General features: G+C 47.1%; 1 protein-coding gene across 2 annotated transcripts in view; it reads right to left on the bottom strand.

Annotated features, from left to right (window-relative positions):
• The window catches only part of Slc44a3 (solute carrier family 44 member 3), a 74,081-nt gene that overhangs the window by 8,048 nt on the left and 42,647 nt on the right, over positions 1-23,386 (bottom strand). Inside the window, exons 11-12 of one of the 2 annotated variants that reach the window (XM_052179330.1) lie at positions 22,033-22,189; positions 18,416-18,499 (exon numbers count right to left, since the gene is read on the bottom strand). In XM_052179330.1, the coding sequence (XP_052035290.1) occupies positions 18,416-18,499; positions 22,033-22,189 (241 nt within the window). Of the gene's footprint in view, positions 1-18,415; positions 18,503-22,032; positions 22,190-23,386 lie in introns of both variants that reach the window. The other variant, XM_052179329.1, reaches the window with a different exon arrangement.

Below are 23,386 nucleotides of genomic sequence, written 5' to 3'. Positions count from 1 at the left end.
CACAACTGAAACTCCTTTCTCTGTGATAACTCCAGCCTGTGTCAAGCTGATACACGAAACTACCCAGTACAGGGAGGAACCCCCTCCCTCATCACCCATAGGGAGGAACCCCCCTCCCTCATCCCCCATAGGGGAGAAACCCCCTCCCTCATCCCCCATAGGGGAGGAACCCCCTCCCTCATCCCCCATAGGGGAGGAACCCCCTCCCTCATCCCCCATGGGAGGAACCCCCTCCCTCATCCCCCATGGGAGGAACCCCCCTCCCTCATCCCCCATGGGGAGGAACCCCCTCCCTCATCCCCCATAGGGCAGGAACCCCCCTCCCTCATCCCCCATAGGGGAGGAACCCCCTCCCTCATCCCCCATTGGGGAGGAACCCCCTCCCCCATCCCTCATAGGGGAGGAACCCCCCTCCCTCATCCCCCATAGGGCAGGAACCCCCCTCCCTCATCCCCCATAGGGGAGGAACCCCCTCCCTCATCCCCCATTGGGGAGGAACCCCCTCCCCCATCCCCCATAGGGGAGGAACCCCCCTCCCTCATCCCCCATAGGGGAGGAACCCCCTCCCTCATCCCCCATAGGGGAGGAACCCCCTCCCTCATCCCCCATAGGGGAGGAACCCCCCTCCCTCATCCCCCATGGGGAGGAACCCCCTCCCTCATCCCCCATAGGGCAGGAACCCCCCTCCCTCATCCCCCATAGGGGAGGAACCCCCTCCCTCATCCCCCATTGGGGAGGAACCCCCTCCCTCATCCCCCATTGGGGAGGAACCCCCTCCCTCATCCCCCATAGGGGAGGAACCCCATCCCCCATCCCCCATAGGGGAGGAACCCCCTCCCTCATCCCCCAAAGGGGAGGAACCCCCTCCCTCATCCCCCATAGGGGAGGAACCCCCTCCCCCATCCTCCATAAGGGAGGAACCCCCTCCCTCATGGCTGATCTTTTGGCAAGGAAAAGAGGGTGATGATTAAACCGTTCTAAGTCGATGACCATGTACATTTATCTACAGCTACGATGACTTTGAACTTCCGACCTCCCGTCTCCACCTCCCAAGTGCTGGGATTGCTAGCATTGTCTGCAGGGTCCGCACTCTACCATCAGAGCTAGGTCTCTAGCCCACGTCACTGGATTTAAGATTTGACTTTCTACGCTGTGCTTTAGAAAGGAGAAGGAGAAGCGTGTGAAATGAGGGCAGGAGAAGATCACAGGGAGAATTCGTTTTCTGAGGCCTAAAGCAGCCAGTTTTAGTCTAAGTTTTCTCAGTCACTTAAGATATAACAAAGGTAGTAGTTCTCAATCTGTGGGTCACCACCCCTTGCAGCAAGGACATGTCAAATGACCCTTTCACAGGGGTCCCATATCAGATACCCTGCATATCAGATATTTACATTATAACTCATAACAGTAGCAAAATTACTCTTATGAAGTAGCAACAAAGATAATTTTATGGTTGGGAGTTAGCACCACATGAGGAACTGTATTAAAAGGTTGAGGTATCAGGAAGGTTGAGAGCCAGTGCTATAGGAGAAATAAGCCAATGAAATTATGGTTGAAAACCATCATATCAGAACTCTGTAAGACATTCCCACATAAGCCATAATGCCCACAAGGCCCTGCTGCACTTAGGGTCAATGTGGTGTGACCACACACCAACCGAGTGCACTGGAGAAGTGGCAGTGACAAGCTAGAGTCTGGCCCAAAGTCAAGAAACTCTCCTCTGAGCACAAATGCCAGGACCAGGAACTATAATTCTTCCCAGAGGCTCTGACCCCTGAACCCCACCCCATCCCTGCAGCAGACGTCCTACGGTATGTCCCAAAACAGCTCGACCCAAACCCAATGGGAGCTTCCTATCTCACATCGGTGGCCTTTAAATGTTTTCTTCTATAGGCAAGGGTGCAACTTCTATGTGGAAGTAAACACTGACCCAAATATTCACTCAGTGCATACGTGTTCTCCACATTTTAGACACTTCCTGAATGTGCTGAGTCATTTCATCCTCTTAGCCCCCCAGCCTGTTGAGTAGCTCAGAGCACCCAAGCACGAAATCACTAGATGCCATGCCAAGTCACCGACGCGAAACTGATGTTAACTTCCTCCTGTGGACCTCTGACTCACCCAGGTCCGTCTGCAGGAAAATAGTTCCTTCCATGTATGTTTGGGGCATTCCCTTCAGAACAGCAGTGTGGTGTGTTGGAGATCTTTCTCTGTGGCCTGGCAGGACAGTGTGGAGGATGGAGGCTGGGTTTTCTGCTTGCCTCCTAAAGCCTGCAGAGTCACCTCTGTCGGGCCTGGCTCTTCTCATCAACCCTGTTTTGGGCTTTGTCAAAAGACGTCTGCTGGCTTTAGAGTTTTGCATTAAAGACTGTCATGGTTTGTTTGGAGAGATGGTTCAGTAGCTAAGATGCTTACTACAGCAGCGTGAGGCACCTAGGTTCAAATCCTCAGAACGCACAGAAAGAGTAGAGTGAAGGGCCTGGAGGGATTGCTCAGTAGTTAAGATCATTTACTGTCCTTACCGAGGACCTGAGTTTGGTTCTTGGCATAGACATACCCATGCACACACACACACACACACACACACACACACACACACACACGCATGCATGTATGCACACATGTGCACACGTTTACGAAGCGACTCACAGTGGACCAGGCACCCTCTTCTGATCACGTAACTTGGCCTTAACTCAGGAAAATAATCAATCACTGTAGGCACTCTTATTCCCATTCAATAGCAAAATTTAAACATCGTGCTATTAGATAATAGAAAAAACTAGATTAAACTCCTTATTTTGAGAGAGTTCTCCGAGAATATTAGCACATAGAAAGATTCCCCTCCTCCTTAAATCAAAACTGATGCTTGCCGAGGCTGGCCCTTGGTCCTCTGTCCCCTGAGAGCTCCCATCTGTCCTCCCCGCAAACTGAACTGCCAGGCAGTGTCTTTTTGATGGCAGGGCTGTGAACTTGAGCTGCTGTTGACTCTTCAAAAAAGTAAACAGAGTTTTCCTCCATAGAGAAGGGAAGGGACTCGCCCCAAAGCCCTGCCATGAATAGCCGGCTTTATTTCTGGAATGGCTTCTCAGTTCTGATTTTATTCACTCAAAATAAAGTAAGAACTCCTAAAGCAAACTTGAGTAACTAATACGCCCTCAGACCTCAGAGAAGCAAGGGGTAGCCGAGTCCACACACATCCAGACGGCCTCCCGAGGCCCCAAGAAAAACTTGCAGGAACTAGTCCAATCCAGTTTCATCTCTGATTTTATCACAAACACGCGGAGAGGAAGTCAAAGCTCCCGACACACGCCCCGGCCTTCCAGGGCCTGGCATTCACCAGACCCTTCAAGAATCCACTGTTTACCAGGCTGCAAACACCACTAAAGAGGCTGGGGGAGGGGCTGCGTGCTGCCCTGGTCCTCTTCAGGGGTCCTGCCAGGAGGGAGGCCTCCGGGTGCAGGCTGAGGGATACTCCTGCCAAGAAAGCCAGAGGCAGGGCAATGCAGTCTTGTTTGCTTTTCTGAAATTTATTTGCTTTTAGGCTTAATTTTTAGAAAGGTCTTATTCTTTCCAAACTCATCACTGGAAAAAAAATTTTTTTTCATCCCAGAGACAGAGAAGAAAGGAAACCACTGATCAGGCTTAAGTAACCCCTGTGAAGGACACCGCCTCCTCTGCCTCCCCACATTCCTTGGCAAATGTGCACAGTTAAAAAGCCAGGCGGGCACACAGAGGAGCGCAAAGGCAGCAGAACTGATTTCTATAAGGTTTTTCAATGAAAGAACAGATGTCAAGTAAAGAAAGTGACGTTTAACCCCCCCCCCCATGAAGGAATATTTCAATTTCTCACAGATCCTTTTCACACACGAGAATTAGCTTTCTAAAACCCCGTTTCTATCAACGTATTTAAATTTTATTTTATTTATTATTAGTTTTGTGCACGTGCGTGTGCTCTTGTGTGTGTGTGTGTGTGTGTGTGTATGCGTGTATACAAGTCCTACGGCACATGTGCGAAGATCCAAAGACAACACTTGGGTGTCAGTTCTCTCTTCCTACTGTGGGCTCCACAAATGGAACTCAGGTCAACAACAGTGTTACTCAGTAAGCTATCTCACTGGTCCTAAAACCCTTTTTTAAATCAATCATGAAAACCTGGGGCTAGAAAGACTGCTCAGCTGGTCAAGTACTTGTCCTGGAGGCCTGAAGACCTAAGTCAGATCCACAGAACTCAAGTTAGAAATCAAAAGGAACAAAGTGGGCCAGACCCAGCAGCTCCCACCTTTAACCCCACCCAGCCTCTAGAGGCAGAGGTCGGCAGATCTCTGAGAGCTCAAGGCTGCTTGGTCTGCAGAGAGAGTTCAGGGCCAGCCATGGCTACTTAGTGAGACCTTATCTCAAACAAACAAACAAACAAACAAACACAACAAATCCTGTGGTGACACAAGAGTTTTGTAGTCTCAGCCTCGAGAAGGCAGAGCCAGCTCAGTCCCTGTTGTACTCGCCTTTAATCCCAGCACTTGGGAGGCAGAGGCAGGTGGATTTCTGAGTTTAAGGCCAGCCTGGTCTACAGAGTGAGTTCCAGGACAGCCAGGGGTACACAGAGAAACCCTGTCTTGAAAAGCAAAAACAAACAAACAAAAACCAAAACTGTTGTTTTTAAATAATATTTTTTTAGTTTTATTAATTTTAGGAGTTTGGGAGAGGGTTCGGTTCCCTGGAACTGGAGCTGCAGACTGCGTGGGCCACCGTGCGCGTGTGTATGTGTGTGTGTGTGTGTGTGTGTGTGTGTGTGTGTGTGTGTGTGTGTGTGCAGCGCGTGCTGCTGCTGCTCCAACCTGGGACCTCCGGAAGAGCAGCCAGTGCGCTTAACCACTGAACCATCTGTCCAGCCCCACAGAAACGGTCCTAAAGGTTAAAAGACTTATTTTCCATAGCATTGTGTTTCACCTTTAGGGAGCATTGATTGCGGAGAGTTCTCTTTATCTCTCTGGCTTCTCAACTTCCTGGTTTTCACTCTTGTCCTGTCTCTGCCAAGGTCACGAACACCTACGACCTTTTAGATGAGAGCCTCCACTTCTGACCTGAGCCAGCATGGCCACAGGTCTGCCCTGAGCCCTCGCCTGTCTGCAGGGATGTTTGTTGAATAGGGAAATAGAGATGGCTTGGGCAAAGATTACCTTCCAAATAATATTCCTTCATGCTAAACTTAGATTTGGCCATCTGACATGTTTGTTTCTTTAGTAAATATTAGGCTTAAAAGACCAAGGGCTGGTAGGATGGCTTAGTAGGTGAAGCACTTTCCACCAGGTTTGACAACCTGAGTTTGATTCCCTGGGGCACACATGGAAGGAGAGAAGCAACTGCCACCCCAACCTCTAGACTTGTGCTGTGGCTTGTGTGCGCCTCTCTAAATAACAAACAAACAAATAAATAAATAAATATGATGATAAATTTAAAGACATCTTCTGATGTCCTCCCCCTGGTGATGTCAAATTCTACAGAGAAAAAAAAACATTGTCAGTCGACTATGGCCAGGGAGATATGGCCAATGTGGAGCATGATCAGGAGCACACAGCAGATACTGAGAGAGTATTCCACTTCCCTCAGATCCAGGACAAGCCAAATCAGACAGAACCCGGTGGCTTGGCTAACCTCCTGTGGCTTGGCTAACCTTACAGGATTTTTTTTTTTTAAAGATTTATTTATTATATGTAAGTACACTGTAGCTGTCTTCAGACACTCCAGAAGAGGGCATCAGATCTCATTATGGATGGTTGTGAGCTACCATGTGGTTGCTGGGATTTGAACTCAGGACCTTCAGAAGAGCAGTCAATGCTCTTAACCACAGAGCCATCTGACCAGCCTCAGGAAATTTTTTATAATGGCTGGATTGGGCCTGGAGAAATGGCTCGGCGGTTAAGAACACTGGATGCTCTTGCAGAGGACCCAGGTCTGGTTCCCAGTACCACATGGTAACTCACAGTCATCTGTATCTAGTTCCAGGCAATCAGATGCCCTCTTCTGGCTTTTAGAACACCAGGTACACACATTGTGTAGCCATGCATGCTGGCAGAACACACACATAGAATAATAAGAAACAGATCTCAAACAAGCAAACAAAAAGAAAGATGGATTTACAGAATCAACTAACCAGGGCTCTGAGGGGAGTGACAATCAAGTAGACTGCATGGGTCTGACCTAGGTCCTCTGCATATATTATGATTATGTGGTTTGGTGTTCTTTGGACATATGTCTTTTCAAATCCTTTGCCCATTTGAAAACTTAAGTTATATGATCTGTTGAAGGTGAGTTGAAGCTCTTTATACACTGATGATATCAGTCACTTATCACATGTGACTTGCGGCAATATTTTCCCAGTCCTTGACTCTGGATCACTGAAGATTGTTTTTTAGGATTTGCAGTTCTTGAATTTAAGGTGGATCCTTTCTTCCTTTCCTTCCTTCCTTTCCTTCCTTCCTTCCTTCCTTCCTTCCTTCCTTCCTTCCTCCCTCCCTCCCTCCCTCTTTCCCTCCCTCCTTCCCTCCTTCCATCCCTCCTTCCCCCTCTCTCCTTCCTTTCTTTCTTTCTTTCTTTCTTTCTTTCTTTCTTTCTTTCTTTCTTTCTTTCTTTCTTTCTTTCTTTCTTTCTTTCTTTCTTTCTTTTGTCTGCATTTTTGTGATACCTATGAGCCATTGAGGCCAAATACAGTGCCTTCCACACCCTTCCTGTGTTTTCTTCCAGGGTTTTTTGTTTTGTTTTGTTTTGGTTTGGTTTGGTTTTTTTGTTTTTTTGGATTTGGTTTTTTTTTTCGAGGTCGGGATTTCTCTGCATAGCCCTGACTGTCCTGGAACTCACTCTGTAGACCAGGCTGGCCTCAAACTCAGAAATCTGCCTGCCTCTGCCTCCCAGAGTGCTGGGATTACAGGCATGTGCCACCACCGCCCGGCTTCCAGGTTTTTTTTTTTTTTTTTTTTTTAATAATTTTTTAAAAGTTTAATCTACTTTACACATAGATCCCAGATTTCTCAAGAATGTTTGTTGGAAAGCCTGTCCTCTCTCTATGGTATAATTTGTGTTGCTAGCCATATATGAGACAATCTATTTCTAGCTTTTCTTCTATTCTGTTGCAAAAACCTACATATCTAGCTCACATGTCCCTTCGTCTAGGCCAGTACTGTAGCATCTTAATTATGATGCCTATTTGTATGACATCTTTGTATGTTTTCTTTCTGAACCCCCAACACCTGGCTGCTGGTCTTCTCATTTCAATGGACCCGCCCTGCTGGTGCATCTGCTCCGGAAACTGTTCTCCTGACAGTGGGTCCTAGACAAGGGCACCTCTTTTGAGCTAGTACTTTTCTGTTTTTCTTGCTTTACAAATTCCCAGCCACTCTTTGTAAATAAAATTGTTATACACAGTCAGCATGGACCCAGGGCCGGTGTTGAGACCATATGAGCCTCATGGTCATCCTTTAGGCCACAGACATGTCTGGAAGGTCTGCTTGGGTCAAGCTCCTAGATAAAGACTAGAATAGGGCACTCGGTGAGACTAGACACCTCTTGTTCCTTGGGCCTCTCCACCTTTCTTTGTTGTTCCTTTTATGGTGAGAAACGTGGCGTGGCAGACACCCCAAGAGAACCCTTCTCCACGTTCACACTGGGATGCACCCTGATGAAGTCACTTAGTGCAGCCGTCTCATTCCTCAGCAATCTCACTGAGTCTTTTTTTACCCCACCCTTTGCCAACTGAAGCGTTCTGTAAAAGGCAAAAGAAGGGGGTAGATAAAACCACAACTGCTGTCAAAGACTGGATCCAACTGCCAAAGCCTTGAGAGACTCCCTAGCCCCACCTACTTAAGACATCTAATGGAACTAAATTTATCCACACCACTCCCTCGCCTGCTTTTCAGAGAACTTGTTTCCCAGTGCCTAGAGCAGAGGTTGTTAACCTGTGTGTGGGTCTCAACAGGCAAACGGGAAGTTCATGGGAGGTCACCTAAGACTCACTAAGGAAGCTCAGATAGTTACATTAGTATTCACCACAGTAGCAACGTCGCAGTTATGAAGTGGCGGTGAAAACAATTTTGTGGTTTGGGAAGGGGGGTCCCCCACAGCATGAACTAACTGTATTAAAGGGTCACAGCATTGGGAAGATGGAGAATCACTGCTCTAGAGAGGTGAGTCCCTGAGTGGAAGGACTGCCTGCTGTCTCTGCCAGGTGCACGTGTGTCACGCAGTCTCTTTAACGTGTAGGTTCTCCTTTCTCTCCTCCCCACAAGACTCAGGCTCTACCCATCCCCTGAGGTGCTGAGTGTGGGGTGAGAGTGTAGTGCGACCAGGTTAGCCTCAACTTGTTACCCCCAAGTAATCCTCAACTCGCTCACAGAGGGATGAGACTCAGACCATGCTTATTCTATTCAGCTTTGACAAATTCCTAGGCGGTGACACCCAATCTACCCTTCTAACTGCTGGCCCCGCTGTCTTCCCTCAGGGTGGCTTCTTCCTCTCCCCTCTCCTTCTTCCTCCTCCTCCTTAACCAAGGTCTGAGTCTCATTTCTTTGAAAGCTGATCGGGGATAAGTTTGAATTGGCTCTATTACATAAGGGCAAAGGGAGAATCCTCTGTCGCTGTTACTAGCTTTCCCCCTTCTCCCAGCTTGTAACCCTGCAATGTGGAAGAGAAGGGAAGAGCGTTCCAGTGTGACCCGAATGCCTTGGACCAGAGGGTGTGTGGTCAGGTCTTTCTCTACCTGCAGAAGGAAACCCTACTGAGCTCTGGGATAAGGATCCAGAGGTTGGTGGGATCCGACCAGCGGTTTAGGTTTCTTTTGTCTTAACAAAACCAGCGAACTTAAGAGCCTTCCATGACCACCTCTAGGGCTTCCGTTTATCTAGGAAGGAGGAAGTTGCAGAGATGTGTGCTTTAAGAAGAGCTGGTAACCTACTGTTCACAAATCTGGGCACATAAGACTGAATGTCCCGGGTTTGTAAAAGAATTCCTTTTCCTAGAGAGGGCCCAAGGATCCATGAAGACAAACATATTTTTTTCCCAAGGGCAACCTGTGCTAATCGATGCCCCGGAAACAACTGAAACCTTGGATAAAAGCCCCCAAATAGTGATTCACCTTCCCACACAACTGGAACTCAAAGTCTGACCTGATACACTGTTCCTCACACCTCTGAGTTTCCGTCTTTGATTCACGCTCAGGTGGTGGGAACCTGGTGGGAGTCCAGCATGCGTTACTGACAGCCAGATCACCACTCTTCTCTCAGTCACTGTGACTCACTCCTTCTCATTCATTCCTCTTAGGAGTGTGCTCTCCAGCTGTGGGCAAAGCACTTCCTTCTCAATGCCTAGGACGGAGACAACCGAGGAAGGAGAGCCTAGGAATGCACCCGCAGTGGATGCCTTGCCTCAAAGGCAGGAAAGGGAGGGGGTGGTGAGGACTTCGGAGGAGTCTCAAGGAGACTCTGACATTAGCCCTTTTTACCCCAAGAAAAAGACCCAACATGGAGGTAGTATGAGGAAATCTGCTTCCTATCACAAAGAAGATTAGATTTGTGGTAGGAGCTACCTAATTGCTTAATTCCATTTCTCAAGCTAAACGGATTTCGGAGATGTCAACAATAATCTCTAATCTTTACATTTCTTTAGCGCTCTGAGCACCCTCTTTTATTCATTCCATCCTCTGTGTGTGAACACAGAGGATGCTCTGACTTCTGATGCAGAGAATCAGAGCACCTACCACAGTCACGGAGCTGCTGTGGAGAAGCATGTAGGAGATCAGTCTATGCTTGCTAGATCCTCCACATCCAACCCTGTCACAGCGTGTCCCTATTCAGGAGGAAATCGGGTTTTGCTGACTTCAGTGATAGTGTTCTTCGATCGACGTTTAAAACCCAAGGGTTCCCATCTGCTCTTCCCAGCATATCTAAGACACGCTTTGATGGGAAGATAAGGACCTAAGTTGGTGGCTTTGTGTTTTACTTGAAGCTCAGAATTGTGAAGTGCACCTCACAATTAAGAAGTGACAGCCCCTTTGATAGGTGGCTGTTTTTAAGACTTGTGTTTATAAAAGCAATCCTAGTTACGCTTGCTAAACCATGTCACCAATGTTCCTGAAAACTGAAAGACATGTTGATGGAGAACAGACAGACAGGGTCAGACAAGCCCGCCTCCTGGAACTGATAGGCTGGGCTTTTTTTTTTTTTTTCAGTCTGCAGACATAGTTGTACTCTGTGTCTTGATCTCAGCTTTGGATAAGTGCTGGACCTGCAGGTGGGGCAAGCGTCAGTCTGCTTTGGGTTGTGAGATGCGAAAGCATGCTACTCTGAACAGCTCTGCTCTCCCAGGGAGTGATGAACACGGTGGTATGCCTGGGACTGGGGATGAGAAAACCAGCTTAGGTGACTCCTCCATGGGTACTGACAGCCCTTAACCGAGAGGTTTAGCTGATAATCTCATGAACTCAGCAGTCTTCACGTCATACCACAGGATACAACCAAGAGCTCACAATCAGGAGCTTACATACCCAGCCATGAATTGGCAATGCGAACGTTAATGGCTTCTGTTTTATCTCTATGCCAGCCATAGAGCTAGAAGGATTACAAAAGTGCCTTCGTCATCTGTCATAACCCTGGGAAACAGGCACTTTAACCGTCAACTTCTCTGGCACACAGACTTCCTATGGTTGGTGACTTGGTAAGCAAAAGTCACTAAATCCTGCCTTTCCCTCATTAAACAACAAAACCAGGCAAATCTGGGTGACCCCCTACTCCAGGAATCCAAGCCTGTATTTCACTAGTCCTTTGAGGGCGTTCCTTCCACAGGCTGTGTCCTCAGAGTTCTGGCCCCCTAGCCATCAGGTGATCCCTTCTCTTCACCTGAGACCATCTCTCCAGCCCAACCGTTTTGAACATTGACAAGGAAGAAGGAAGGCCTATTGTGTTTTCCAAAGCTCAAGAGGCAACTCCCACTTTCCCTTTGTCTAAGGCCTTAGAGTTTAAATGTTATCATCTGTTTGGAAGAAAATAATCACAGTGAACCCCTCAAGGGCTCTTGGGTGAGGCCCCTGGGTGAAGAACGTGCTCAGCGTAGCATCTGTGGGTAGCCAGTACACAGCAGGTATCCTTGTCTCACTGGGTAGCACACTTGGGAGGAAATCAGAGTCATCTATGCTGAATACAGTCACTTCCTAGCAGAGGTTCCTGCTTTGCCAGGCACCCCTGTGTCACCCCACACCCCACTTGATAGTGGCATGATCCTTCATTTAATAAACTCCAATTGTTTTTTTTTCCCCTCAAAGTAGAATCTCAATCAGGGAGGGCCTCAGAGCCTTGTCCAAGGTGGCAGCTGCCCCCTTGGCCTTTCCCCCAGGACTGAGGGTGGACCAAGGTCCACGGAGAGAAGAGCACTTTAGGGCCTCGCCCTCTCACGCCCTGACAGTTGGAGCGTGCTCCCAGCAGGTGCGAGCTGCGCCTGGGAAGGCCACACAAAGGCTCCCTTACCCAGCAGCAGCTCCTGAGCCGCACACCACACACCGCACACCAGGGAAGCACACGGATTCAGCTCCTTTTCTTCCAGACAATCTGGGGCCCCTGTCAAAGAGGAGCCTTAATTCCTTTCTATCTAAAGCAGGGGTGATAGCATTTGCCGCGAGACAGCTGCAAGCGGGGGATTATCACTGTCTATATACGAGAGTCTATATGCGAACTGTCAATATGGTCGCAGATGCGCATTCCCCTCTAGAAGGAGCACACAGGAGGCACCTCCCCAGAGCTCTCACAACAGCTGTCTGCCCGGGGATAGCGGGATAGTGCTGAGCCAGCCAGCCGGGGAAACGGGAGGCCCAAACCACATCCGACTTAGAAAGAAAGGCTGCCCAGATGCTCTGTGACCAGAGTTACTGTTAGGGCCACATTGGTGATTAAAAGAACTTTCTTTTAGGTCTCCTTGCATCATTCACAGAATCTAGCCAGAGATGTTTCCCGCTGGTCAGTGCATCCTTCCCCTGAGATGTAGGGGCTGCATCAGAAAAGGGGGAGAAGTGTCAGTGGAGATCTGCCACCCCTGGCTTGTGGTGAACCAAAGCCTGACATGTAGAGGCTCCTGACTGCTGCTCTTCATGGATGGAGAGAAAGGCGGGCATTGAGGCGGAGTGCACTGCTCGGGCTGGGGACAGAGGCTTGGAGATTTTACAAAGTCAGCTTGACAACAAAAGCTTGGAAGGCAGGCCAACTTTACAGTCCCTGATAAAAATGACTGGCAGGCAGGCAGGGAGGGAGGAGTGGGGAGGAGGAGGGAGGGGAGATGAGCCTATTTCCCAGGAGCTCTGTGCTCCAAGGAATGGTACTGTCTGACCCCTTCTGACAAATCTGTTGCTCAGGAAAGGCAGAGTCGGTGCTTTCATGCAAATGTCGGGAAGCAACCATCTCTGCATTGGCTTAGCTCGAATCCAGACAGATGGCCACGGAAAGGAGGCTGCATGCCTGTCAGTCTACTTCAGGGTACCTTAGTAGGCTGCATGCCTGTCAGTCTGCTTCAGGGTACCTTAGTGCACCCATCCCCTCCTCAGAGAGACACACCCATCTTCCTGTGTGATCTCCTATACAGAAATGAGACCGGTACAGTGCCGGGCACTAAAGTATGCGCCCATTTCTAAGGCTGCTCATAATGGCCGTTGTCTGTCCTGAGTCCCACTGTCAGTCATAGATGCTGTTTTTCATAGCCCAGCAGCACTCCTGGCAGAAAGTGGACACAGAGAGATGCCTCTGTTTGGTTCTCAAATATGCTGGAGAGCCATCCCCGCCCCGAGAGTCCAAATGTCCAGCACAGAGATCTTCATGATTCCAGGGTCAGCCTTGCCTTGCTTGGGTGAAGAAGCATTTGGTGAGGTGGGGGAGAAGACCGGTGCCGATTCGGAACACAGGAAAACAGTCGGTTCCTAATCTCCGTGGTTCCCAGGCACATGACAGAGTGGGGTGGTTTCTGCATGCCTCTGCGCTGAGCTAGGTACCCCAACAAGGGTCAGGAGGCTCTCTATGGATGTGGCCGATACTTAACCCAACTCTTTCAACCCACAGCATCTCCTGAGGTGGAGTGGCCAGCTCAAGTTACTCAAAGCGGGAAGGGGCAGAGGCGGACAGCTGCAAGGGCCAGCTAAGGAGCTGCCATCTGCTGGGAGATCCCCCAGGAGACCGGGAGTTTTCAAATGGTTTTGGCATCACCCGGAAGCTCACTTCCTACACCCACACCCACTTCTGCTGGAAGGAAGAAAATAGAAGAGAAAAACTGCTTAAAACAACAAGTAAAAATAAAAAATAAGTTAGAGCCAAACACTCAACAATGTCGGCCCATTTACATGGAGCACTGTAAATGAACAATACTGGTGATGTCTTTCCCAATTTATACCACCGCAACTCTGTGCCAGCCTAGGGTCCCAGACTTAGATGGTTGCCAGGCACCACCCAGGTAGTTAGATGTCACAACAGACTAGAGAATACAAAGTCTAAAAAGATAAAATAATACACTCGTGGTTCATAAAGTACAAAACAAAACAAACAACAACAAAAAACCCACACATTTTAATAATCATGGGATCTACTTTACTGATTGGTTAGAAAGCCCTTCCTTGTACACAAAATACAAATCTAATGGAATTTTGTAATTTTCTCCTGAAATTTGAAAAGAGAAATTCTAGCATGTTTTCAAATCAATGTTGAAGCATCATGTTGTGGGGGGGGGGGGGAAAGAGGGGGAGAGGGAGGGTATTTGTACTTAAAGGGGCCCTGATCTAAACAATCAGAGTTGGGACAGATGATCCTCATGGGAAGGCATTCTTAGGACGAATTGGGTAAGGACAGTAAGAAACACAGAAGGCAGGCCTTCTGGTTCAGTGGTTAGCAGCCTGGATCCCTGGGGAAGATTTCAGCTCAGCTTCTGAAAGGTAAGGGAGCAGGGAACCTCTGGGCTCTGTGGACATCCAGACTGAGAGGAGCTAGCCTCTGGGACCAGAAGCCGGGACCATGCTGTCCTGCCTGGGGAGCACGGGAAGGGGAGTCGGCCATCCAGGGAAGGCTTCCCTGGCCGGAAACTGCTGGATTCATAGTAGTAGCTTCTGGTGGCCCTGTACACCTTTTGCCTCTCCAAGTCTGCTATTAGCAGCCCCACCCCCATCCCCAGTAAGCTAGCCTGTCCAGATTGGAAAGCATCTGGGAATAGCTCCTGCGGTGGTCCTGAGACTGTGGTAAATCTTGGTTGTGGAGGCCAAATGACTCCTACTTCTGGCATTGACTATGGGCCTTGTTCAAGCCTCAGTCTCCTGGCCTGTAAGTTGAAGATACTACTACACCATTCAGGATAAATTGGCAGTCAGTGCTAATAGCCTACAGCCAACATTGCCAGTGTTTTATTAGCTGGTGAGAGCCACAGATGCTTGAAATACTGAGTTGTCCTCTTCTGAGCGTCTGCATTTTTTTAAAAAAAATCTTATTGTTATATACATGTCTCATGCATGTGTTTCTTTCTGCTACACACACAGCTCAAATCTCCATGGTCCCCTTCCCCTATTATGCCAAGGCTCAAATGGTTGCCCACAGCATAAATGAATAGATGTGTTTTTTTTTTTTTTTTTTTTTTGCACAAACGTATGTGCGAGGCGACACAACGGATTTACACACGTTTGGGATTTAAGAAGCAGAGAGAAGTAAATGAATAATGAAGCTTGGCGATTTATTCCCAACTCTACGAATGAAGTAGATCAAGTAACCTTAGGCTGGATGGCCACAAAAGGCAGAAACTGCTACCTGCCCCTGGCCCATCTTGGGTCTTTTTTTTTTTTTTTTTTTTTTTTTTGGTTTTTGGTTTTTTCGAGACAGGGTTTCTCTGCGTAGCCCTGGCTGTCCTGGAACTCACTCTGTAGACCAGGCTGGCCTCGAACTCAGAAGTCCGCCTGCCTCTGCCTCCCAAGTGCTGGGATTACAGGCGTGTGCCACCACACCCAGATCCATCTTGGGTCTTAATAAAGATGGATGCAGCATTTGGGGATCTGTGTGATGAACCACCGTGGCCTCGGAGCTGTAGGGAGAGAGTCTGGGTGCTGAGTGGGACAGATGCCTCTGATGCTCCTCCAGCCTCCCCAGCCTCCTTCCTGTCCAGCAGAGTAAAGAAAACAGGCTTTGGCTGTTTCCATATCTGATTTCCAGGCATAGAGATGCCCACGCTTCTCCCCACCTCCGAGACAACCCAGCCCAATGGGATTTAGATTAGACTATTACGCAGCCTAATCTAAATTCATTTCCTCACTTTGAACTCATTTTCCTTTGTTATGGCCAGATGAGACTGACAGCTGTGATGACTGCCATTTTATCATCTTTATCTCCCGGACACCCCACTACCCCCTCTTCTCAGCTGTTGTGTAACTCAGACTGGCCTTGAACTTTCTAAGCAGCTGAGTCCAGCCTTGAATTCCCCGATCCTCCCACCTCTGTCTCCACAGTGCTGGGATTTCTGGCGTACATCTCGCCTGGTGTATGCGGTGCTGGGAATGGGACCTGCATGCTAGGTTAGCCCTCTACCAGCTCAACCTCGTCAGTGCCCATTCTTCTTCTTGATAAGTTAAGATCTCTGTGTCATAGTGAAGAACTCCTCTGCCCAAACCTATGGTTACTGACAGGATTTGGGTCTGTGCTCCAGTTTGGATTATTTTGTTATGGTGGGAATATATGTGTGTGTGTATGTGTGTGTGTGTGTGTGTGTACTGTACAGTGAGAGAACTTTCTTTTTCTTTTTTATAAGAAAGACTGCCCTTTGCCGTTAACTATGTGTCTACATTACTCATTCCGAGTGTCACTGTTCCGCTGCCCATGACGGCTAATCTTCATTATCTGTTTCCCTTCTTCAGCATTTACTTCACTTTCAGAAAGTCATTTAGACCAGGTCCTTCCAAGCCCTTCCCTCCCGTCAACCCTGGCATCCGTCTTTCCTTCTGTCCACTTCTTCCCCCGTCAGCTCTTCTTCCCCAGCCTCCTGTTCCCAGCAGTTCTGACGCAACGAGGCCATGACAGTCGGTGGAGGCCATGGCTTACAGCACAGACCCCCAAGGTCAGGATCTCAGAGAGCCACTCCGCTTGTCCCACTGACGCAGAGCTGGGCCAGGACCAGCTGATTCTTATTACCCAGCGCAATCACTCCCACGGCGCATCTGGCGCAAGGATATCTCATCTTATTTCAGTGAGCTAACACATCTCAAAACCTTAATGCCGTCAGCTGGTGCCCAGACTCATCCTCACAGCCTTGAGGAGAGAGGCTTGGCATTTCAGTCCTTGAGTGTATCCACCAGGCATGGCTTGACTTACTATCTGCCCCACCTCTCTGAAAAATGCCACTTTGTCTTATTGTGTTTTATATATAGTGGCTTGTGGTATTTAGATCCAAATGCATTCTAAAATGCACACCCAGATTCAGACTTAAAAATAGAACAGGACTTAAAAAGAAAGAATGCTACACGTTCCCTGTATAATGAAAGGTATTCTAAATACCACTTATAAGGCATCACACATAGATGGCCTAATTGGCCCCTTTACTTCTGGTGGAGCATCTGTTTAGGAAGAAGGGCTACAATAAGAACGACTTTTCTAAGTGAGATTTCCATGCATACTTAAATTATAAACCAGCCCACTGCCTTACAAAAGGCACTGCTTTGTGTAAATGTGACTAAAGGTTATTAAACGTTCCTAAATGAGCTACAGAAAAAATAAAACATCTCTTTAAGCCTCCGTCAATTTGAAAGTTTTTTCAAAGAGAATATTTGTAGCCCAAAAGGGAAAGACTGCTGAACGGCGGGGGGAAAAAGCAGTTCTCCTCGTTCAGAAGAATTGTGGCTCCTGAGACACTGACATTTGCTCTTGTGTGCGGGGTGTTCATTAGGCTCAAATGTCAAAAGGCCCCTTTTTTATTTTAGGAAAAAAAAGAAAAAAAGTAAGTAATTTGTTCAGAATTTGATGAGCTGTTGCACTATCCTACACTTGCAAGGTAAGGGGCTCTATGAACCCTGGCCTTAGCTTGGTTGTAGGTGTAAGGGGGTATAATCAGTCTAACATACTCCTGGACTGCCCTCCTTGGGCTAAAGTTAAGAATGGTGCCTACAGTGTCATGCCCAGTTTTCTGAGGAACCGCCAGACTGATTTCCAGAGTGGTTGTACCAGCTTGCAACCTCACCAGCAGTGGAGGAGTGTTCCTCTTTCTCCACATCCTCGCCAGCACCTGTTTCCTCCTGACTTTTTGATCTTAGCCATTCTGACTGGTGTGAGGTGAAATCTCAGGGTTGTTTTGATTTGTATTTCCCTAATGACTAAGGATGTTGAACATTTCTTTAGGTGTTTCTCAGCTACTCGATATTCCTCAGGTGAAAATTCTTTGTTTAGCTCTGTACCCCATTTTTTATAGGGTTATTTGGCTCTCTGGAGTCTACCTTCTTGAGTTCTTTGGATATTAGCCTTCTGTCGGATATACTGGAGGACCCTGCTATACCACTCCTGGGCATATACCCAGAGGATTTCCCAGCATGTAATAAGGACACATGCTCCACTATGTTCATAGCAGCCCTATTTATAATAGCCAGAAGCTGGAAAGAACCCAGATGTCCCTCAAAAGAGGAACAGATACAGAAAATGTGGTATATTTACACTATGAAATACTACTAAGCTATTAAAAACAATGAATTAATGAAATTCTTAGGCAAGTGGGTGGAACTGGAGAATGTCATCCTGTATGAGGCAACCCAATCAAAAAAGAACACACATGGAATGCACTCACCAATAAGCGGATACTAGCCTAGAAACTCGGAATACCCAAGAAACAATTCACATATCAAATGATGCCCAAGAATAAGGAAAGAAAAGTCCCTGGTCCTGGAAAGGCTCAGTGCAGCAGTGTAGGGGAATACCAGGACTGGGAAGTGGGAAGGGGTGGATAGGGGAACAGGGAGAGGGAAGAGGGCTTATGGGACTTTTGGGGAGGGGGGATCCAGGAAAGTGGAAATCATTTGAAATGCAAATAAAGAATATATAGAATAAAAAAAACTATGCATTAAAAAAAAGAATGGTGCCTACAAGATTAAAATGAGTGGAAAAGGCAAAAGAAAAATATTTCTTGGCATGAGAAATGACATGATGTTCAGGTTTCAGAGTCTATCAATAAAGTTTTATTGAAACACAGTCATGTGTGTGTAATTGTATCTTTACATTTTGTCTGGACTAAATGATAGTAGCAGTAAGTGGACTTGACATACTGCATGACTGAAAAGCTGAAATAATTACACAACTCGCCCTGGAAATATTAGCTGATCTAAGCAATAGAAGCCACCCTCAGACCCCCCTATCCCCACCCCTACCCCCAGGGGCAAAGGGAAAGAACATACCTGGTTGAGATGGTGCAGATGTCTGGTGAGACACCAAGGCCCACGGTGGCTGCATCTGGATTCACCTCTTGACCAAGCACTGCACTGCTGAGATCAGGTAGGTCCAAGCCACAGAGACACAGAGGGGGATGACGGAGAAAGGGTAAGCGCTTGTCTCTAATGGGAGGGCTGTTTCCATTTGTGTGTCTATGTATGGGTGAATGTGTGGGGGTGTGGGTGCAGGGTGGGGGGTGGAGTAGGAGATTCTTAGAGCACTTGTCACTCTTAAGCAAGCAACTCAACTAATAACTATCACTGCAGGTAAGCTAACCTTTATCCATGGCTTTTGGCGTGTTCAGTTAACCTCTGCAGAAAGGGAAATAGGTTAAGCAGTATTCAACAACAAAAGAAATTCTTCTCCTCTTTTTTTTTTTTTTTTTTTTTTTTTTTTTTTGGTTTCTCTGTGTAGCCCTGGCTGTCCTGGACCAGGCTGGCCTCGAACTCAGAAATCTGCCTACCTCTGTCTCCCAAGTGCTGGAATTAAAGGTGTGCACCACCACTGCCCAGCTAATAAGAGAAATTCTTACCTTCTCGTTTCTCTTCATCTGCCTCTAAGTGTGTCAAATGGTATCCACAGTGTGTGTGTGTGTGTGTGTTTGTGTTTTAAGGACGGGGTTTCTGATAGCCTAAACTGGACTTAAACTTATTATGTAGCTAAGGCTAGCCTTGAACTCCCAAGTCTCCTGCTTCTGCCTCCCAAATGTAGGTATTTCTAAGGTATGGACCACAATGCCTGGCTACATTACTTTATTTTTATTTTTGACACAAAGGTGAGCCAAGGCTCGTCCTGAGCTCTTGACTCTCCTGCTTAGCCTCCAGAGAGTACTGAGACCAGAAGCATGTGTCTCCGTGCCTTGAACACTTTGATTTTTTAATTCAAACTTTGCAAATTATTTGTCACCAACAAGAAATCCAAATTATATAGTGTAGATCCTAACCATGTGCCCACACAAATAATCACATTTAATGTTGGGGAAAAAATAAGTCCTATGGTGAAGTTTTCAGATGAAATTTCAGAGTCAATCAATCTTCTGAAATCTTATTTGAGTGTCGCTTGAGGATGAATTAGCTGGGGAAGGGGTGGCTCACTAAGTTCTACCTACTACCTATTGTAAAAAAAGAAAAAAGAAAAATCCCAGGCTGGAGAGTTGGCTCAGGAGGCAAAAATGCTCAACTCCACGCTGGAGTTGACTTCCCGGGACCCACAGCTCCTTTCTCCAGATGATAGATAGATAGATAGATAGATAGATAGATAGATAGATAGATAGATAGATAGATAGATGGGTGGGTGGATAGATAGATAGATAGATAGATAGATACATAGATAGATAGATAGATAGATAGATAGATAGATAGATAGATAGATACATAGATACATAGATACATAGATACATAGATACATAGATAGATGGATGGATGGATAGATGGACAGACAGACAGACAGACTGACAGATATAAATTTTGAAGATGTAAAAATAAAAACTGAATGAACTAGCTGAGGAGGGTTGGTTGCCATGTCTCACCTACCACCCAGAGTTAAAACACCCGAAACAGCGAACAATCCTCAGCTAGTCTGCTCAGTCTCCTAGACACTTTTTATTCCAGTGTTAATTCAACTGGATGAAACTCGAGGTGGCGAGGTTTTAGCTAGGCAGCAACTGTGAATGAGACTATTTAACACAGGAGAGATTTCAGGCGAGGATGTGAGGGATGCTGATGATGTAGATGCAGGGCAGAGGCAGAAGGAGGCTATGAAGACCTAGGAGAGGTCGCATTTTACCTCAGTGACATCACTGTGTGGGCGTTTGGCTGCCTTGCACACTGTAGAGTCTGAGAAGTGGTGAATAGCCCTTTAGACCCAGGTCAGCTAGACCTCTGTCTCCCACAGATATTTGGGTTTATGGAGGCTGTTTTCCCATAACCCCATAAGGACTTAAGATGCCTTGCTCAGTAGGGGACAGCAAACTCTTAGCTGTTCATTGATTCATGATTACCAATTACTAATTCACATGCCAAATAAATGAATACAGGCATTATTAAATATATGTATTAGTGGTCAATATATTAGTACATATACATGTCATAAATATATATTAATAATATATGTATTTAGATGTGTGCTACATCTGTACAAAATATTTATGTGACATGAGTATATTTAAGATAAAAGTTAAACATGATTCTGTACTTCAAGAAACCCTTCACTGGGGCTGGAGAGGTGGCTCGGTGCTTAAGAACACTGGCTGCTCTTGCAGAGGACCTGGATGTGATTCCCAGCACCCACATAGTGGCTCAGAACCATCTGTAACTTCAGTTCCAGATCTGATGTTCTTCTGGTTCATCTACTCAAGCAGGCTCACACACATTCGGATAAATAAAATAAATAAACCTTAGAAAGGAAGAAAGGAAGGAAGGAAGGAAGGAAGGAAGGACAGAAGGAAGGAAGGACAGAAGAATGGAAGGACAGAAGGAAGAACCCCTCTTTTATGTTTGCAAAGACTCCAGTAACTTGCTTAGATTTGCACTGGGCCAGGTAGAACTGTCTCTTTAAGTCTCCAAAGTGCAGTCAGGCAAGGCTCGGCCAGGAACCACAGGAGAACATTTCAGAGTCAGTTGCTCAGCACAGTGAAATAAGGAAGCTGATGTGCAGTTCAACCCATTGCCCCTCGCTGATACGCTAGGCTGAAATCTTGATTGTGGGCTTTAAAATATTGACAATTAATTTAGAGTTCTGTTTTTAAAAACAAGCACAATTAATTGTGAACAAGGGAGCCAGCGTGAAACTTCCCCATTTATTAAGGTCCTGTAACCATACCCAGAGGGCCGGAATGAGGCAGGGTGGAGAAATTCAGAGCAGATCCCAAACCCCAAGGTGGGAACCGAGGTGGCAATGGGTTGGAGAAGGATTAGCATTGTGTGAGTCCGGGAAAGCTGGGGCTAGTCCAAGCCTCCCTTGTGTGGCAGCTTAGAGACACCATGAGAACAGCTGTCTTCCTGGTGTTCTGGTTTCCACTGGCTTTCATAACTAAATGCGCATGGAAATAAAACCCGAGGAGAAAACTCGGAGTACAAAAGCCCTACAGTGTTCCGTCCTTTGAGCTGAAATGTAGGTCAGCCTGCTCATTTCCCACTCTCAAGTGTGTGTGAGCATGGATACACGCACACAAGTGTGCACGCACGCGTGCGCGTACACACACACACACACACACACACACACACACACACACACACTTTCCTCTCCTGGCTCACACCAATCACTTCCCATGGCACCCTCTGCAAACACAGCAGGCAGGGAGTATGTTGGCATCAAAACAGAGGCACTATTATCCTACTTCATAATGCATTTAACTTACAAACAAGCACGAGAAAGACACGAACATTAGCTGAAATTGCTCTACCGCGGTTCCAGCATTCTCAGGGTTTTAATTAGTAGGACTCCAGCTAACACACAACGACTCCTTCCTCAGCCAGGACAAAACGCAGAGCTTGGGAAGTGGGGTCTGAGTGCCCAAGTGGGGCCAGCACGGGAGCCTTAAATTTCCAGTCCTCAGCTCTTTGGTGCAAGGGTGTTGTCTTACCTGCTCTTTCAGAATGCTATAAATGTAGATGAAAATGACTCTTGGGATCCTTGTCACAGTGAGCAAAAATGACCCTTTCACCGCAGTTCCTTGATGGTAGCAGAAAAGTATGAAGAGAGACGAAAGGATTGGACGGGCAGGAGGGTCATTTTGATTCCTGGGAACAGAGGGAAAAAAAAAACACTTAAAACTCACTGTTTAAAAAGTAACAAGAAGGTTCTCTCTGGTTCAGCTCCTCTTGGGCAACAACAACCTTTAAAGGGGCGATGCAGTAAGTACTTGTCGAGATTTTTATCCTCCTTGGTAACCAAGGTTACCTTACATCTTGGGCTAATTTACTTTTTGGGGGGAGGGGGGATTCATGTGTAAAAAAAAATACAAAACAGAAAAAACTATCAGTGAGCTAAATATATATATATATATATATATATATATATATATATATAGTGTGTATACACATACGCACACACATACACACATACACACACACACACACATACACACATGTGTTTCTTTCTTATAGTTCTTGGTTCTTCCATCTGCCCTTCTGGCTGTCTGTTGACATTATTTTCCTTTGCAATAGATTAAATGTCACGTGTTCACCGTTTAAACAGCAGAGGGACACGTGTAATTACTGCCAGTATTAGCTTGGCGATGATAGCTGTCCTCCGGGTCACATGATCAGGGCCCAGGCCAGCAGAGGTAACCAAGAGCTATGGTTTTTAAAGGGAAGAGACAAAGTTGGGCCATTGAGCTTCTACACAGCTTTGAGCGCCCTTAAACCAGCTGATTGCTTCTCCGGTCCTTAAGGTGTGAATCATTTACTGGACTCATAATGGCAGAGCTCCTCAGAACGAGCAGCTAGTCAGCTTCACAGAGCGAGAACGAGGAAGAAGAACCAGGATGGGAACAGACTTCCCTCCCTCAAAGCTGAAAGTGAAAAGAAAGGAGAGCTGACATCACCCTTCTGCCGACCTTCAGTGCGTGACCCTGCGTTCTCAGGGACATCATTCTAGAAAAGAAGGCCAGGTTTCCCAGAAGCAACTCCATGGGCGCCAAGAGAAGCTTGCTTTCTTTAGAAAAGATTCCTGTACCACTGGCCTGGCCTGCTAAGTCATGATGAATTAGGGTTTTGACAATGGCCTGGGATCTGAGGGAGGAGGAGGAGGAGCCCACAGCCAGCAAAGGCTCAAGAGTTGGCATCCGCTGCAGTTGGCTCTTAAGTCATCCAGGGAGAGAAAGAGAACACGGCAGCAAGACTGGGGTAGAACTGGGACTCGGCTGCCTGCCCGATGCTGTGTTTCAAGGTGGCTCACCTGGTAGAGTACTTGCCTGGCAAGCACAAAGCCTTGGG

This window comes from Apodemus sylvaticus, chromosome 4 (genome assembly GCF_947179515.1).
Source record: "Apodemus sylvaticus chromosome 4, mApoSyl1.1, whole genome shotgun sequence".
In the NCBI taxonomy this organism is placed as follows: domain Eukaryota; kingdom Metazoa; phylum Chordata; class Mammalia; order Rodentia; family Muridae; genus Apodemus; species Apodemus sylvaticus.
This window is presented reverse-complemented; position numbering and strand designations above follow the sequence as displayed.